General features: G+C 37.1%; 1 protein-coding gene across 1 annotated transcript in view; it reads left to right on the top strand.

The window, feature by feature from the left end:
* LOC133592254 (nuclear factor of activated T-cells, cytoplasmic 1-like) overlaps window positions 1-17,177 on the top strand; it is a 104,211-nt gene that overhangs the window by 46,188 nt on the left and 40,846 nt on the right. Inside the window, exons 7-9 of the mRNA XM_061944830.1 lie at window positions 752-807; window positions 6,838-6,970; window positions 14,808-15,473. Coding sequence (XP_061800814.1) covers window positions 752-807; window positions 6,838-6,970; window positions 14,808-15,473 — 855 coding nt within the window. The remainder of the gene's footprint in view (window positions 1-751; window positions 808-6,837; window positions 6,971-14,807; window positions 15,474-17,177) is intronic.

Below are 17,177 nucleotides of genomic sequence, written 5' to 3'. Positions count from 1 at the left end.
TTGTATTCCGTTTATATTTACATCTAACACAATTTCCCAATTCATATGGAAACGGGGTTTGTATAAGGTACAATCCTTTATTATTATACCTTATCTAGTCCCAAATGAGCAAACCTCATCAGTAGCAACTGCTACACACAGTTGAAAAAGTCCAACATTAGTATCAGTGTACCACGCTGCTCATGCCCAACAAAAGACTGGTCTGTGCCACATTCAGTTGAGTCATGAAAGCCATGAAAAAGAGAAAAGAAAATTGCACTGTGGTCTGTGCTAATTGCCCGATCAGAGCCTTGACTAATTGTTCCTTGAGGTGCGGTATGACAATATAGGAAATAACCTACAGTGTGCAGAGCTCCAAAATGTATGTCACAACTCACAGGCCTTTTATTGCATGGCAGAAAACAAATACTACTTACCACAACAAGCTGGAAGTAAGAAAAAAAAAAGGAAATATTTCAAAAAGGCAGATCTAAGTATTTTAAATGACCCGTTAGATTAGGATAGAGGAATATAAATGTAGATATATACAGAGAATTGAAAGTAAAAGAGGAAAATTAAAAAACTAATTGACACTAAATTAATCTCATAAAATTTTCTCCAGCATTCTTTAGATCGGTGCATCCAATGAATAAACTTGAGATGAGTAATTACACTCTAGTAACACTTTTACATGTGTACATGGTATACAGTGTTCATAATGACAGTATTTTTTAACCATAATCTGATTGTGTTCAATCTTTTTTGTGTGCAGATGGTCATCATCTGTGGGAAACAGAAGCCAAAGTTGACAAAGACTCCGTCAAATCTGTAAGTGTCCCTCAATGACATGACTGTTCATGCTCTCCTATCCTCCCCTGACACTTTCTGGCTGTCTTTCTAATCTGTCCCCTCGTCACATGATGTAACCTTTGCTAAGGCATTACAGGTGGCTACAAGACACTGATGATTAGCCCATGCAATCCCGAATGGAATTTTCATGCAAAAAAGTTGCTCTCTCAAGCAACCAAGTCGCTTGCGCATCAATGACATTCTCAATGAAAACATGAACGAGCCTACACACACACACACACACACACACACACACACACACACACACACACACACACACACACACAAACACACACACCCACAGTCTTGTATTGTTACCTTCTTGAGACCTCTGAATAATGCCTACCTCTTTAGGACCACCCTTTGTAGATATATAAAGATTTTTATTTACAACATTGATAATATATACATACTATGCAAATATAACAAATCTTGTTGTGAAAAATGAGTTGGAATTTCCCAAGTAAAAGGTCACAATTTCCCAAGAAAAACTTAGAATTTTGGCAGTATTTTAATAAAAGTCGTAATTTTACTCAACGCAAGTCAAAATTTTACAAGAAAAAAGGAAAATTCGTGCAATATCATGTTAAAAGTTGGAATTTTACTCAATAACAGTTGGAATTTTACAAGAAAACTTTAAAATGTTGGCAATCTTATAATAATAATCGGAATTCTTAGTTGGCAATCTTATAATAATAATCGGAATTCTTACTTGGCAAAATTGTAATAAAAGTCAGAATTCTCTATGATAAATGTCACCATTTTGCATTAAAAAGTAATAATTTTACATAAAAAAGTAATAATATAATATACACATACTATGCAAATATAACAAAGCTTGTTGAGAAAAATGAGTTGGAATTTCACAAGAAAAAGGTCACAATTTCCCAAGAAAAACTTAGAATTTTGGCAGTATTTTAATAATAGTCGTAATTTTACTCAACACAAGTCAAAATTTTACAAGAAAAAAGGAACATTTGTGCAATATCATGTTAAAAGTTTGAATTTTACTCAATAACAGTTGGAATTTTACAAAAAAACTTTAAAATGTTGGCAATCTTATAATAATAATCGGAATTCTTACTTGGCAAAATTGTAATAAAAGTCAGAATTCTCTATGATAAATGTCACCATTTTGCATTAAAAAGTAATAATTTTACATAAAAAAGTAATAATATAATATATACATATTATGCAAATATAACAAAGCTTGTTGAGAAAAATGAGTTGAAATTTCACAAGAAAAAGGTCACAATTTCACAAGAAAAAATTAGAATTTTGGCACTATTTTAATAAAAGTCGTAATTTTACTCAACGTAAGTCAAAATTTTACAAGAAAAAAGGAAAATTTGTGCAATATCATAATAAAAGTTGGAATTTTACTCAATAACAGTTGGAATTTTACAAGAAAACTTTAAAATGTTGGCAATCTTATAATAATAATCGGAATTCTTACATGGCAATATTGTGATAAAAGTCAGAATTCTCTATGATAAATGTCACCATTTTGCATTAAAAAGTAATAATTTTACATAAAAAAGTAATAATGTAATATACACATACTATGCAAATTTAACAAACTTACAATCTTACAATAATAATCGGAATTCTTCTATCCATCCATCCATTTTCTACCGCTTATTCCCTTCGGGGTCACGGGGGGCACTGGAGCCTATCTCAGCTACAATCGGGCAGAAGGCGGTGTAAACCCTGGACAAGTCGCCACCTCATCGCAGGGCCAACACAAGATAGACAGACAACATTCACACTCACATTCACACACTAGGGCCAATTTAGTGTTGCCAATCAACCTATTCCTTACTTGGCAAAATTGTAATAAAAGTCAGAATTCTCTATGATAAATGTCACCGTTTTGCATTAAAAAGTAATAATTTTACATAAAAAAGTAATAATATAATATATACATACCATGCAAATATAAAAAAGCTTGTTGAGAAAAATGAGTTGGAATTTCACAAGAAAAAGGTCACAATTTCCCAAGAAAAACTTAGAATTTTGGCAGTATTTTAATAAAAGTCGTAATTTTACTCAACGCAAGTCAAAATATTACAAGAAAAAAGGAAAATTTGTGCAATAGAAAGATACAAGTTGGAATTTTACTCAATAACAGTTGGAATTTTACAAGAAAACTTGAAAATGGTGGCAATCTTATAATAATAATCGGAATTCTTACTTGGCAATATTATGATAAAAGTCAGAATTCTCTATGATAAATGTCACCATTTTGCATTAAAAAGTAATAATTTTACATAAAAAAGTAATAATATAATATACACATACTATGCAAATTTAACAAACCTTGTTGAGAAAAATGAGTTGGAATATCACAAGAAAAAGGTCACAATTTCACAAGAAAAACTTAGATTTTTGGCAGTATTTTAATAAAAGTCGTAATTTTACTCAACGCAAGTGAACATTTTACAAGAAAAAAGGAAAATTTGTGCAATATCATGATAAAAGTTGGAATTTTACTCAATAACAGTTGGAATTTTACAAGAAAACTTGAAAATGGTGGCAATCTTATAATAATAATCGGAATTCTTACTTGGCAATATTATGATAAAAGTCAGAATTCTCTATGATAAATGTCACCATTTTGCATTAAAAAGTAATAATTTTACATAAAAAAGTAATAATATAATATACACATACTATGCAAATTTAACAAAGCTTGTTGAGAAAAATGAGTTGGAATATCACAAGAAAAAGGTCACAATTTCCCAAGAAAAACTTAGATTTTTGGCAGTATTTTAATAAAAGTCGTAATTTTACTCAACGTAAGTCAACATTTTACAAGAAAAAAGGAAAATGTGTGCAATATCATGATAAAAGTTGGAATTTTACTCAATAACAGTTGGAATTGTACAAGAAAACTTTAAAATGTTGGCAATCTTATAATAATAATAATCGGAATTCTTACTTGGCAATATTGTGATAAAAGTCAGAATTCTCTATGATAAATGTCACCATTTTGCATTAAAAAGTAATAATTTTACGAGAAAATATTGCAATGTTACAGAAACAGAAAGAAAATGAGAAATTGTTACCAATATTATAAGAAAAGTTAATTTGGTTAATTTATTTATAATTTGTTTATTTTTTGTTTGTAATTTATTTTTAATCTTCATTATTTACTTCAAGTTATTACAGTATGTCTCTATAAACATATTTATTGGCTAGGCTTTGGTACTTATAGACTATATGATCTGTAACTTTTTTATTATATAAAACGGACCAAACTCGCCACAAAATTAACGAGAAGAAGATTGTTTTTCAAAATGTAATTTAAAGTTTGGAAATTGGCTTCAGGGGTCGGTGCCCATGCAGTGAATATGGAAATCATCATGAGAAGGAAATTGTTTTGCACATGTCCTTCAAGTCTTGAAAGTACGGAACAGGACTTTAAAGAGTGTTTCCTTGTGAGTCGTGGCAGTGTTTTGAGTCGCTAATGACTTCCCTCATTACTGCGCCGAGCAGAAGCGTACACGCCTAAATGCTGCAACTTCATGTTGCTTTTCAGGTGAAGTGATTGCATCAGGACGGTAAATAATGAACTCTGGTAATCAGCCCGATATCGAAAGCCGGAGTCCCGATTGCTTGGAAAAATAAGCAGTGAGCAGGACGCAGCGAGGGAGGTAGTTTGGACACGCGAGGTCAGTGAAATGCGAATACCACAGTAGGAAGAGACAGCAGGAGAGCGTTGGAATTCTTTTCTTATGTCACCCGACTGTCTTAACACGCTCCAGACTGCCTGCGTTTGCTTTTATTGCCATTGGAAGTGTGCTAACATTCACTGTGAGGGGAAAGAAGAAGGAAAGCCTTGCAGACACACACATTTTACCCTCACAGCCACCTGCATATTTACTTTATAATCATCTGGACGGCAGACCAGGTCAGGCCCCTGTCCCCCCCCACTCCCCCTCCAATGTTTTTGTTCTCCACTATGGCCAATGTAAACCTGCTCGCTGTCAACGTGCACCATTCTAGCCTGTTTACACCCAAACCGGAGTGACACCCAAGAAACCAGATACATAGACTCATTACAAACACACATTTTTTTTCTCTTTGTGTCAAAGAGAGAAAGCAGAAAAAGAGTCACATCCGTCCGGACTTGCCAAGTTCTACTGTGTGCTGTGCAAACAAATAAGACCGCTACTTCTCGTTGCTCGTGCTGCACAGGGATAAAGCTAAAGCCCGGGGGTTTCCTCAGACACAAACATGGGCACTAAACCAACCGCACGGGCTCTACTGCGCCATCTAAACAGTCCAAACTAATTTGAACCATTTCCTACTTCCACTTCTTGGAAACATTTCCAGCTGCATTGCAAGGAAAAACATTAATTACTACGTAGCTGTCTGTAGAGAAGTATCTCCACCTACAAGCTTAATTAGTTCTGCGACTCAAAACACTTGTAACTCAGATCAATGTCTTCCTGTGAAATTTTATCAATTTATTGCTGCTTCTCCCTTTGAAAAACTGCACCGTTGTACCATACCTGTTCAAAAGAAAAACACACTTACGTTGTATAAAAACTATACAATAGAATGTACTACGAACAACTAACGCAGTTTAGACTTAGACTTAGACTTTATTGATCCACAAGGGAAATTGTTCCACACAGTAGTTCAGTTTCAAAGGATGGAAAGGGTAAGGATGGGAAGGATAATGCAGGTAATAAGTAGACTAAAAATGTACCATAGTAGCAATATGAAATATAACATATATGTAACATTTATATATTATATATACTGTATATATTATATACTGATATATTATATTATTATATTCAATTGTATTTTTATATAATATATACAATACATAACAAATCCCAATTACCATGTACAATATTACAGTATATGTAACAATTAGTATGGGGAACATATTCACCATTAATTAGTTGCTTATTAACATGCAAATTAGTAACATATTGGCTCTTAATTAGTCATTATTAAGTACTTATTAATGCCTTATTCTGCATGGCCTTATTATAACCCTAACCCTCTAACCCTAACCCTAACCAAATAACTCTAAATTAAGTCTTTATTACTTAGAATATGTTCCCCATACTAAAGTGTTACCAAAAAAACCCAAAACAATTTAATAACAAATAAGTGTACAGCATAGAGTGGACTTCTCGTGCATCTCCTTCAAGCTGCTTTGCCGTCAAACACACCATCAACAGTTCTTCAATATTTTCATTGATTTATGTCCGCCATTTAGATATCATTTTAACATCCTGGGCTGGCGGTAGACTCTTTCTGCTTCAGTATGGTGCAGTATTTGCTCAAATGGCTTTGCCAAGTCAGCGACACGGTCTGTGATGTGTTTGGTAATGCATTTATTTAATTCATTGAATATCATCCACTTCTTCTCAGCACTGACCTTCACAGTCACTTTCTTCTCAGTGGCCTTGTGGTTAGAGTGTCCACCCTGAGATCGGTAGGTCGTGAGTTCAAACCCCGGCCGAGTCATACCAAAGACTATAAAAAATGGGACCCATTACCTCCCTGCTTGGCACTCAGCATCAAGGGTTGGAATTGGGGGTTAAATCACCAAAATGATTCCATCGCCACTGCTGCTGACTGCTCCCCTCACCTCCCAGGTGGTGGAACAAGGAGATGGGTCAAATGCAGAGAGTAATTTCACCACACCTAGTGTGTGTATGACTATCAGTGGTACTTTAACTTTCCTTCTTTTGAAAAACAAAGTTATGTCCATCTCTAACTATAATGCTAGCGAGTAAGACCGGATGTTTTGGGCAGATCTTACAGGGCGAGGATGCTTGTATCTTAAATGTGTGCTTGCAACGTGAAGCATAACAATTAGCTGAGAGACAACTCGTATCTGAAAACACTATTAAGTTGAGGTACCACTGTACTACTAACTAAAGCAGACAAGGTTCGAACCAGAATCCCAATTAAATCACAAGTATTTTACCATCTGTCCATCTAGTAATACAATGTTGTTGTTTTTTTGTTTTTTTTCAGAATACACTTTTTGTTGAGATCCCACCATACCGGAACCAGAGAATAGCTAACCCGGTGCAGGTAAACTTCTACGTGTGCAATGGCAAGAGGAAGAGGAGCCAATATCAGCAATTCACCTACCTTCCTCCCAATGGTAATCATCATGACTATCATCCATTTCACAAGCTCCTGTAAAATGAGTACAATAAAAAAGTAATAATTAGTTCCCTGCATCCATATAATTCATTTCTCAAGCTTTCGTAGCTACCCGAATTGCGTCATTTCGGTCTTATTTTTGCACATTACTTGCATGGTTGCTTGTGAATGTGTGAGGTGTGTTTATTCTGTAGTGAGGTCGCGTTCCCCAGCGATGAGGTTTACTTGCTGAGTGACAGCGCCTTGGAGCAGTGTTGATGTAGACAAGTCAATCCCCCCGCGACCTAACTCTCACACCCCCCCTCATCACACAATGCCCGCCTGGTTCACCAACGCACTCACAAACGCAAAGTTATGTGTGTGTGTGTGTGTGTGTGTGTGTGCATATATGCACTCGCACATGCAGCTCTTTACTCCGTTTTTCGTGTAGAAACCTGAAAACATGAGAATACTTCTCGCTGTTGTTGCAGATAGCCGTCACTTTGGAATGTGAAGAATGAAATAGCTAGTGTAAAAAGTTGTGTATGACAAACGTTGCGTAAATTAAACTTGCTACTGGTAAAACAAAACAAAGACGTAGTGCACATTCGGTGCAAGGATTAACAAGAGTAACTTTCTGTTTGCAACTCAGGCAAATCTGCGTTTGCATCGATCAGCCTCTAATTGGTCCAGCGTTGCTAGGATATCGTGCACCGTGTTGTATGTATACAGCTCCTAGTAAGGTCTGACGTGGAGATAATCAACAGATGTATTTATAGCTACAGGAGATAAGTGACTTGGAATTTGGACAAGGTTCTGAGAGAAAAGTAGTGCACGGCCCTATTTAGAGATTCATGATTACTTTAATGAATAAAAGTACATTGTGGGTAATTGGGCCAGTTAAGGGGAGACAAACTGTGGCCATATATAGTATATCCACTTTATATACTGTACTGTCTCAAAGAAAAGGAGCCTTATCGGGTCCCTCTTACTCATCCACAATCATTTTCCCTGAGCATAAACACAAGCCTAATTAAAAGATTTCTCTTTGGCTGCCAGGTCAACCACAAATGCAGTGTAGACCACACAAGCAGGGCCCAATAGAGTATAATTAGCTCTCTGGTGTTACGGACAAAGGGCTGAACAACAACCAATTTGGTGATACTTTGAGATGTACCAGTACCACCATTTAAAAAAAAAAAAAACGTATTCACAGAAAAGACTATTAATCTTATAATTTGTGTTAACACGCCCACAGTAGTCATGGTATCTCGAATACAATCATGTTTTCAATACAGCAACAAAGAATGAGGAAATCCTGTTTAAACTTTTTTTTGCTGTAAGGCGCTTCAGTGTGTGTGTGTGTGTGTGTGTGTGTGTGTGTCGACAGTGAAGGAAACAACCAACACTGTGGCCAGGTACTAAACTGGGCTCGGGACACCCACACATATGCACTGTTGTCAACACTTTCTTGCTTTCCGATCCGAAAGGGACTCTTCCGGCCCCCTGTCACACTTCAAGCACATTTGTGGTCACTGACGTTATTGACAGAAAAACATTTCTTTCACACTTTGCTGTCGGCTGAACTATAAAAAACAAAACCAACACTTAATATAGACTTGTTTGAAAGAGCGGAAGGATGAAGCAAACCCTATGTGGTAAAAACATGCTGGTGAAACCACTTTAATTTTCCATTCAGGCTACGGGTTCCTTGGTATTTCCAAATGCTAATGAAAATTATGTTCATAATTTTGCTTCAAAATAGACATTGTTAAATTCATGTGTCTGAAATTGGCAACAAAAATCTAAAAATCAATATTACTCGTATATAGGGTTGTAACGCTGCTTGTATTCGTAGTATGATTTTTCAGTCCGATAAAAGTGGAACCCCTGAGGACAACCAATACGGACACAGAGTCTCAACATGCATGAATCGAAATAATGCAAGAAATTACCAATGCAATAGATTGTAAATATTATGCAGCTGCAGTGTTAATGGACTTAACAAAAGCATATAACACATTTACTCATCATATCTTGGTCTTGACCTGGGTAAGAAGCTACTGAACCATCAGTAAGCAATACGTGAATCTAGGCGAACACACGTTTACAGCTCTAAATATCATTTGCGGCGTTCCCCAGGGAACAGTACTGGAACCAAAATTTTTCCCGACTCTTCCAGCTTTAAAATCTGCTTGGGAACACTTCACCTTACCGTGGAAATATGTAAATGTACAAAGATGAAAGCAGGTTGCCAGTATTGTACAGAGATCAAGAACGGTGCTGGAAGTAGGAACTATTAATGCTGCACATCAGCCAATAAGAAACTTAAATGTTCCCAATTTAAAATAGTCATTCAGGCTGTTCAAACTCTATATATACTCTGTATTAATATTATATGTAGTATTATTGTATAATACATATTCTACATTGAATGTGATTCGATGGCATGTGTGTATGGGGTGCTGAATGTAAAAGTTCAGTCACACTTTTCTAGCAGATATATTTCTCACATTTAACTCACTTTTCTCAGATTTAGCTAAGTTTCATCACATTTAAGTTTAAATTAAATATTGACTCTAAATATTATATATGCATGTTAAATCTAAACCTAAATCTTATATATGAATATATATAATACATTTAAGCCTAAATCTTGAATCTAAACATGTATTTTTAATCTAAATCTAAATGTCAGCGCTAAATGTTGAATCTCAACCTAAATGTTAAATCTAAATCTAAATGTGTGTGCCAAATGTTAAATCTAACACATACAAATAGAATAATATGTATTCATGCACACTGCATCCCTTAGAAGCAATTCCATTCATTGCCAAATTCGGAGGTGCAGCGTCAATATGTTTGAGTGTCTACTTGTCTTCATGCAACACAGCTTGCACACTCAACACGTTTGGAGCTAACATTTTAAAAACATTTTGCAACTTTATTGGCATCACTTGTCTTTAGGCATATGTCATGTTTCTTTCTTTCGCAGTAAAAAAAAAAAGGTGTAAGAGTGTCTGCCCCGAGAGGCGTCGGATTGGTGGATTATTGACATTCTATAAATATTCATCTTCACACCGGGCGAGTGATTTCGCGCTCACATTTAGATTTAATATTTAGGATTAGATTTTACATTTAGCGCTCACATTTAGATGTAATATATATATTTAACATTTTGGTTTGGATTTAACATTTAGCGTTCACATTTAGATTTAAGATTTATATTTAACATTTAGGTTTAGATTTAACATTTAGCGTTCACATTTAGATTTAAGATTTATATTTAACATTTAGGTTTAGATTAAACATTTAGGTTTAGATCTAATGTATAGGTTTGGATTTAATATTTAGGTTAAGATTTAACATTTAGTTTTGGGTCTAACATATATGTTTGGATTTAATATTGAGGTTTAGATTAGAGATGTCCGATAATGTTTTTTTTGCCAATATCCGATATTCCGATATTGTCCAACTCTTAATTACCGATTCCGATATCAACCGATACCTATATATACAGTCGTGGAATTATCACATTATTATGCCTAATTTTGTTGTGATGCCTCGCTGGATGCATTATACAATGTAACAAGGTTTTCCAAAATAAATCAACTCAAGTTATGGAAAACAATGCCAACATGGCACTGCCATATTTATTATTGAAGTCACAAAGTGCATTATTTTTTTTAACATGCCTCAAAACAGCAGCTTGGAATTTGGGGTGGGCGGGGTTGAGGTGGGGGGGTGGGGTAGGAGGTAGAGGGAGTGTATATTGTAGCGTCCCGGACGAGTTAGTGCTGCAAGGGCTTCTGGGTATTTGTTCTGTTGTTTTTATGTTGTGTTACGGTGCAGATATTCTCCCGAAATGTGTTTCTCATTCTTGTGTCGTGTGGGTTCACAGTGTGGCGCATATTTGTAACAGTGTTAAAGTTGTTTATACGGCCACCCTTAGTGTGACCAAGTACGCATTGCATTCACTTGTGTGTGTGAAAATCCGTAGATATTATGTGATTGGGCCGGCACGCAAAGGCAGTGCCTTTAAGGTTTATTGGTGCTCTGTACTTCTCTCACGTCCATGTACACAGCGGCGTTTTAAAAAGTCATACATTTTACTTTTTGAAATTGATACCGATAATTTTAAAACCGATACCGATAATTTCCGATATTACATTTTAAAGCATTTATCGGCCGATAATATCAGCAGTCCGATATTATCGGACATCCCTAGTTTAGATTTAACATTTAGTTTTAGATTCAACATTTGGCGCTTACATTTAGATTCAACACATATTTAGATTTAAGATTTAGGTTTAGGTTTAACATATAAATGTATATTTCAGGTTATACATTTAGATATACTATTTAGAGTCAACATTTGATTTAGACTTAAATGTGAGGAAAATTAGCTAAATCTGAGAAAAGTGAGATAAATCTGAGAAAAATTAGTTAAATCTGAGAAATATATCTGCTGGAAAAGTGTGTCGGAACTTTTCCATTCGGCACCCCATATGTTTGAGTACCTGATGTTGTGGTTCCAAGGATCCTATCTGACTTGTGGGATAAGTCGTGAGTATAGATGTAACACATTGCTCTTTAAATAAGGACCCGTTTTACCAACCGCATTGGAGAACCGATGCCAAAAAGACCAACGCATGAGTTTTCTCGGAACCCCTTTATTTTTACAGAATGTTTGGAGATTCCTTTGTAATATCAAACGTTTCTGAACACAAACATGTGTTCACTGTCCTCACTTTATTTGGTTAGAGCTGAAGGGAGGAGAGACAGAAGCATGTTTTCTGACAAAGAGGAAAATTAAATGAACCACACAATGTCCTTTTTCATATATTTGCACAGTCATGTTTTTCCTAAAATTAGAAAAAGACTATTGAGCTGTAGACTGTTATGTCTAGATTTTGGTAATCGTAAGACTCACCTACCACAACAAAGCCCGCCCATGCCGTATGCCGGGAGAACAGATTGCGCACAGTTGGACATGGTGAACCAGGTACCTGTAACTTAAGGAACTACCACCTGCCCCACGGGAAATGTCATTGTGGTTTATTGCAGATGGAACACAATAATGTCAACACTTTTAATCGGGCGTTTTTACGACGTTGCATGCACGAGGACTAGAATCAGAAATGGAGAAGAAAATAAAATGTGCAGAGCATCAGCTGTCTTTTGGCCAGAACCCACAGGTCGGGCTACAAATAAAAGACAGATGAAGTCCACTTGTCTTAAGAATCTGTTTTCTAAACTCTCCTATGAAGTAAAAATGGAGACGATGTGACTCCTTGTCTAGGGATTTGCCTGGGGTACAGCAAAAAAACAGTCTTTCATCATTTGCCTCAATATTTCACAGTGCTAAAAGTCATGCATTTGTAGATTTAAGAGAGGATAATTATGACTGAAATTGATATATGCCACATTCAATTACACTATGTTTGAACATAACTCATTTCAATGTATTCCATAAAATGTTGTCATCCTATCGAATAAGAGAGAAGGGGGATAATAGCTAGAACCACCGACTAAAGTGAGAGTATGTAAGTCGAATGGACTATGTGAAGTCTATGTCATTCCCCAGACATTATAGAGAGGAGGCCTTCACATCATGGGACTTGCCTTACGATGCTCTCCAGGCACCAAACCTGTTCCCTGGGCTCTGAAAGCAGTCAGGACTGACGTAAATGGGCTCCCTGCTTTGTTATCACAGTGCCACAGCCCAGGACTCCAGAGGCAACAGGAACTGATTGCCCTCTTTTGAATTCTTCTTCCACGAAAATAATCATAACATTTAAAAGCAGATCATTTTTCACATGACTCTGTAAAGGCGCTGTATTTTTCGGATGTTCTATGGCTTCACTATTTACATTTACATAGGCAAAATGTTACAAACAATATAACCTTTAACGCATTTCAATAATGTGGATACAACACACACACACACACATATACATATACCGGTATATATATATATATATATATATATATATATATATATATACCAACACACACACACACCCATATTATAATAATGATGTATCGATTATGGGTCAGAAACTTTACTGTGCATTTGGTTGGATCCAGTTATGTATTGTTTTCTTACATTTTTGAGTCTCATTTGCAAGTATTATATACTGTAGTAAAATTTGTCTGCAGTTACATTTCCAAGACGTTAGACAGCAGTAGTGTATAGACTATGGTGTTTTGCCAAGCGAGGAAGCAGCCTTCGCCATGCCGCTGAAAGGCTGTCTAGTTGTATGTGTTACCCCACAAAGTGATAATACTGTAAGTGTTGCACTTATTACATACCAGCTGTTTGTTTGCATTTTAGTATAGTTTTAATTACCAAGTTTGGAGGTGTTGAAATCACCATGTAAAATCGATAATGCTAAATAATAGCAAGTATTTGACAAAGCCAATATACCAGCCAGTATCAGGCTACCACATTTTGGAAAAGTCGAGCGTTTTTTTCTATCAGGCATACTTGCTTTGTTGGCATTGAAAGTTGCGACATTGCCCAAAGGCAGTTTGGTTGAGTCCGCTCTGAGTGTTACTTAAGTTTCCTTGCCAAGCTGGTGTTTACTCTGTAACCGGACGTGACGTAAAGAGAAACAAATTTATCGAAATATGACACGACTTGATTTCACACGAATCGATACCCAGTAGTAGAGATGGAATTCGGTATTCATCCTTGGGCATCACATGGGTTCACATACACTTGTAGACACGTCTGTGTATGCATCTTCATATCTGGCATTCTGTCCTTAAATAATGCAGCCTATAGATTCAATTTGCACAAATGAATACTTCAGTTGTTCAGACATCAATGAGTTTATATACATTTAAATTTGGGTATGACGTCTGTAATAGAGAAAGACGTTAATGCATCTTGTGAGCATTTAAGATAGCTACAGAGTAGCGAACTGTAGGAAATTATCAGTATACCCTCATTTAATCAAAGTGCAATAGTTAATCATATTTTTACAATCATAAAGATTAGGGAAATTTACCGCAGTTTATTATTAATACTGTTAATTGTTACATCCCTTGTCTGTACTTGCATGCATGTGAAAACTTGCCTGATCGCTTTTTAACACTGAGACTGGATTATAAAGACTTATCTCAAAACACTGCATATAATGGAACATGTTTCCTGTGTTCAATACTCTTGAGAGGAGAAGGGAAGTACATGATACCTGTCAGTCAGAAATAATCAGGAAACAGCGCAGACTGCCTGTGCTGGAATGGACGTTTGAGAGACAGGATGATCAAGCGGGGTCATTGCACTCTCCTGCATTAGCTGGGGCCTGAAGCTCCCGAAACCACAGGCGCAGTTCGATGGCCTCTTAAGAAGCTCAAGCAGCCCAAATCCAAATCCTATCATCTCCTTTTTTAGATCTATTATTTGGTCCTACTGTAAGAAACAATTGCTCAGAATGCAGAGAAAACCAAAGGACCTGTGGTTCCTTCTCATGCAACAAAAGCAGAAGTCTTCTGCTCTAAAGTAGCATTTTATTGGATATCAGAGATGGAGGAGAGTCCAAAGAAAATAGGTCTTATTCATTATTAGAACCAGCTGTGGTTTTCCACTCTGATGACTCACCCACTTTTTTCCTTTTTCACCCTATTCTTTGGCTTTTTTTTTCATAATTTAGAGTAGCTGTGGGGTTCTCATTGAGAAACACAGAGCGATTTCTACGGGATATTTGTTTTGAATTTCAAGGGTTGCTGCCACATGTCTGCATGTCCATTGCTTTACTTATCCTCCCCTATGCTAGAATTGTGCCACATGGATCCTCTGCATGTTTTTTTTAATGTTTCAATCTTTCTTTCTACTTTCCACCCTTCAGTGCCAATGATAAAGACAGAACCCAGTGATGACTATGACTCTTTGGGGACTTCAGCGCTGCCAATGCATTCAAAGTCCTACTTCAGTCATCCCAGACTTAATCCCATCTTGCCTGTTGCCAATCACGATGTCTGTCTGGCTGGTGGCTACCCTCCCTGTCCTTCTGTCAATGCTGCCATGCCGTCAACGTCACCCAATCCCAGCCCAACCTTGCATGACCTCTCCCCTGTGGCATACAACAAGTGCCTGCCCAATAGTCCAACCCAAACAGTACCTCCAGGTCAGATGGTGACCACCTTCCCAGAGACCAATGGCAGGCCAATCCTTACCCACCCAGCATCTCCTGACCACAGCTCTCCCCTAGGTATGCTCCAAACTCAGGGAAGCCCCGGTCACCTCAACAGCCCAGGAACCCAGGGATTCCACCCTGTCTATGCCAACAGCAGCCCTTCATCCTCCCCAGCCTCCCATGCCTCTACTCCTGGTGGGCCTGCGGAGAGTCCATTTATTCAGGCCTACAGCCCCAGCCAGGCCCAGGCAGGAGCAACCTCAGCTCAGGCTGGCGGGAACTCACCAAGTCTGCTTCACGAGGACTCCAGCTCACCTGCCATTGCCATCACCGTCAAACAGGAACCCCAGGAGCTGGACCAGATTTACCTAGATGATGGTGAGTTTCAAGATCATGATGTTTGTACATACATATATATATATATATACATATGTGTGTGTGCACGTGGGTTTTTTGCGGAACATTACTTAGATTTAAACTGAGTAATCTCTTAGGCCTCACACTATGCTATTTTTCTACTAAATAATGGCTGCAAAGTTACATCACATTTGTTTATTTCCGCCCGTGACCATATATTTTATTTTATTGTAGCATGTGGTTCTGTCTGTGTTGTTCAAGTGCTTTAGTTCAAAACTGTACACTGCCTTGATGGGATTTTCAAACAATCTGTCCAAACATAACAGAGAGTGCCGGGGTCAGCCGGGGCCCAGCAGAACAAAAACAGTGGCACACGCATAGCAAACCAAACTGTTGACATATCGACTAATGAAGGAAGCAAAACAATAGGTAGGGGTTTCCTAACTCCCGCCCCCCTTTTTTTTGGAACGATGTCGGGGGCTCTGAGGCAGAGGCCTTGTTTTCCCGTCTATTCCCCGCGGAGTCAGGGCTATGCAGCTGTCGTCATCAGGGGAGACTAAAGGGTCATCAGTCTACCCTGGCAATGGGATCAGACACACCCATGAGAGCATACTGTATGGTCAATTTTATTGCCTCCTGTATCCATACCACAGCTTGTCTCTCGAGTCACCACCCTGTTATCTGTGTTGTCAGTGGCACTACTTGTTGTTATGATGTGTAATCACAGCATCTACAGCATTTTGCCAGTTTGAAATGTCAACACCCCTTTCATCATAATAGCGATGGGGAAGCAGGGCAGTAAATGTTATCTTCAGTGTGTGCGTGTGTGTGTGTGTGTGTGCCTGTGTGTGTAATCAACAACTCACAGAGGTGAGAGGTTGGCATGAAGGGACCAGGGGAGTGTGAGGTTGTTGATGTTGAGTTGTAATTTTGTTGAAATGCCGATGTCAGCATATCTGTCGGTTTTGATGAGTCCCATTTGTCCTCATAAACAGGCGATGCAGACGAAAGAGGATGTTATCATCAGCCATAGTAACTTATTCTGCACGTTTGTTGGTAGCTTCTCTTAGAGTTGTACCTCAGAATGTGAACAATTGGTCGCGCAATGTTAGAATTCAACTTAAATAGAAGTACATTTTTTAAATTGAAAATGACCAGCTTGTACACGAGTAATGTCATGTAGTACTTGGACTACAGCTGCAGTGGATAATCAATTAATTTGATTTAAAAAAATTAAATTAAAAAAACTAGGGGTGAGGGGAAAAATCGATTCGAAATCGAATCGTGATTCTCACGTTGTGCGATTCAAAATCGATTCTCATTTTAAAAAATGTTATTTATTTATTTATTTTTATTTTTTATTTTTTAGTTTTTTTATTTTTTTTTTTATTAATCAATCCAACAAAACAATACACAGCAATACCATAACAATGCAATCCAATTCCAAAACCAAACCCGACCCAGCAACACTCAGAACTGCAATAAACAGAGCAATTGAGAGGAGACACAAACACGACACAGAACAAACCAAAAGTAGTGAAATAAAAAATGAATATTATCAACAACAGTATCAATATTAGTTACAATTTCAACACAGCAGTGATTAAAAATCCCTCATTGACATTATCATTAGACATTTATAAAAATACAAAAAAAAGAACAATAGTGTCACAGTGGCTTACACTTGCATCGCATCTCATAAGCTTGACAACACACTGTGTCCAA

The sequence above is a fragment of the Nerophis lumbriciformis genome, linkage group LG04 (assembly GCF_033978685.3).
Source record: "Nerophis lumbriciformis linkage group LG04, RoL_Nlum_v2.1, whole genome shotgun sequence".
Classification (NCBI taxonomy): domain Eukaryota; kingdom Metazoa; phylum Chordata; class Actinopteri; order Syngnathiformes; family Syngnathidae; genus Nerophis; species Nerophis lumbriciformis.
Note: the sequence above shows the minus strand (reverse complement) of the source record. Positions and strands in the feature narration are given on the sequence as shown.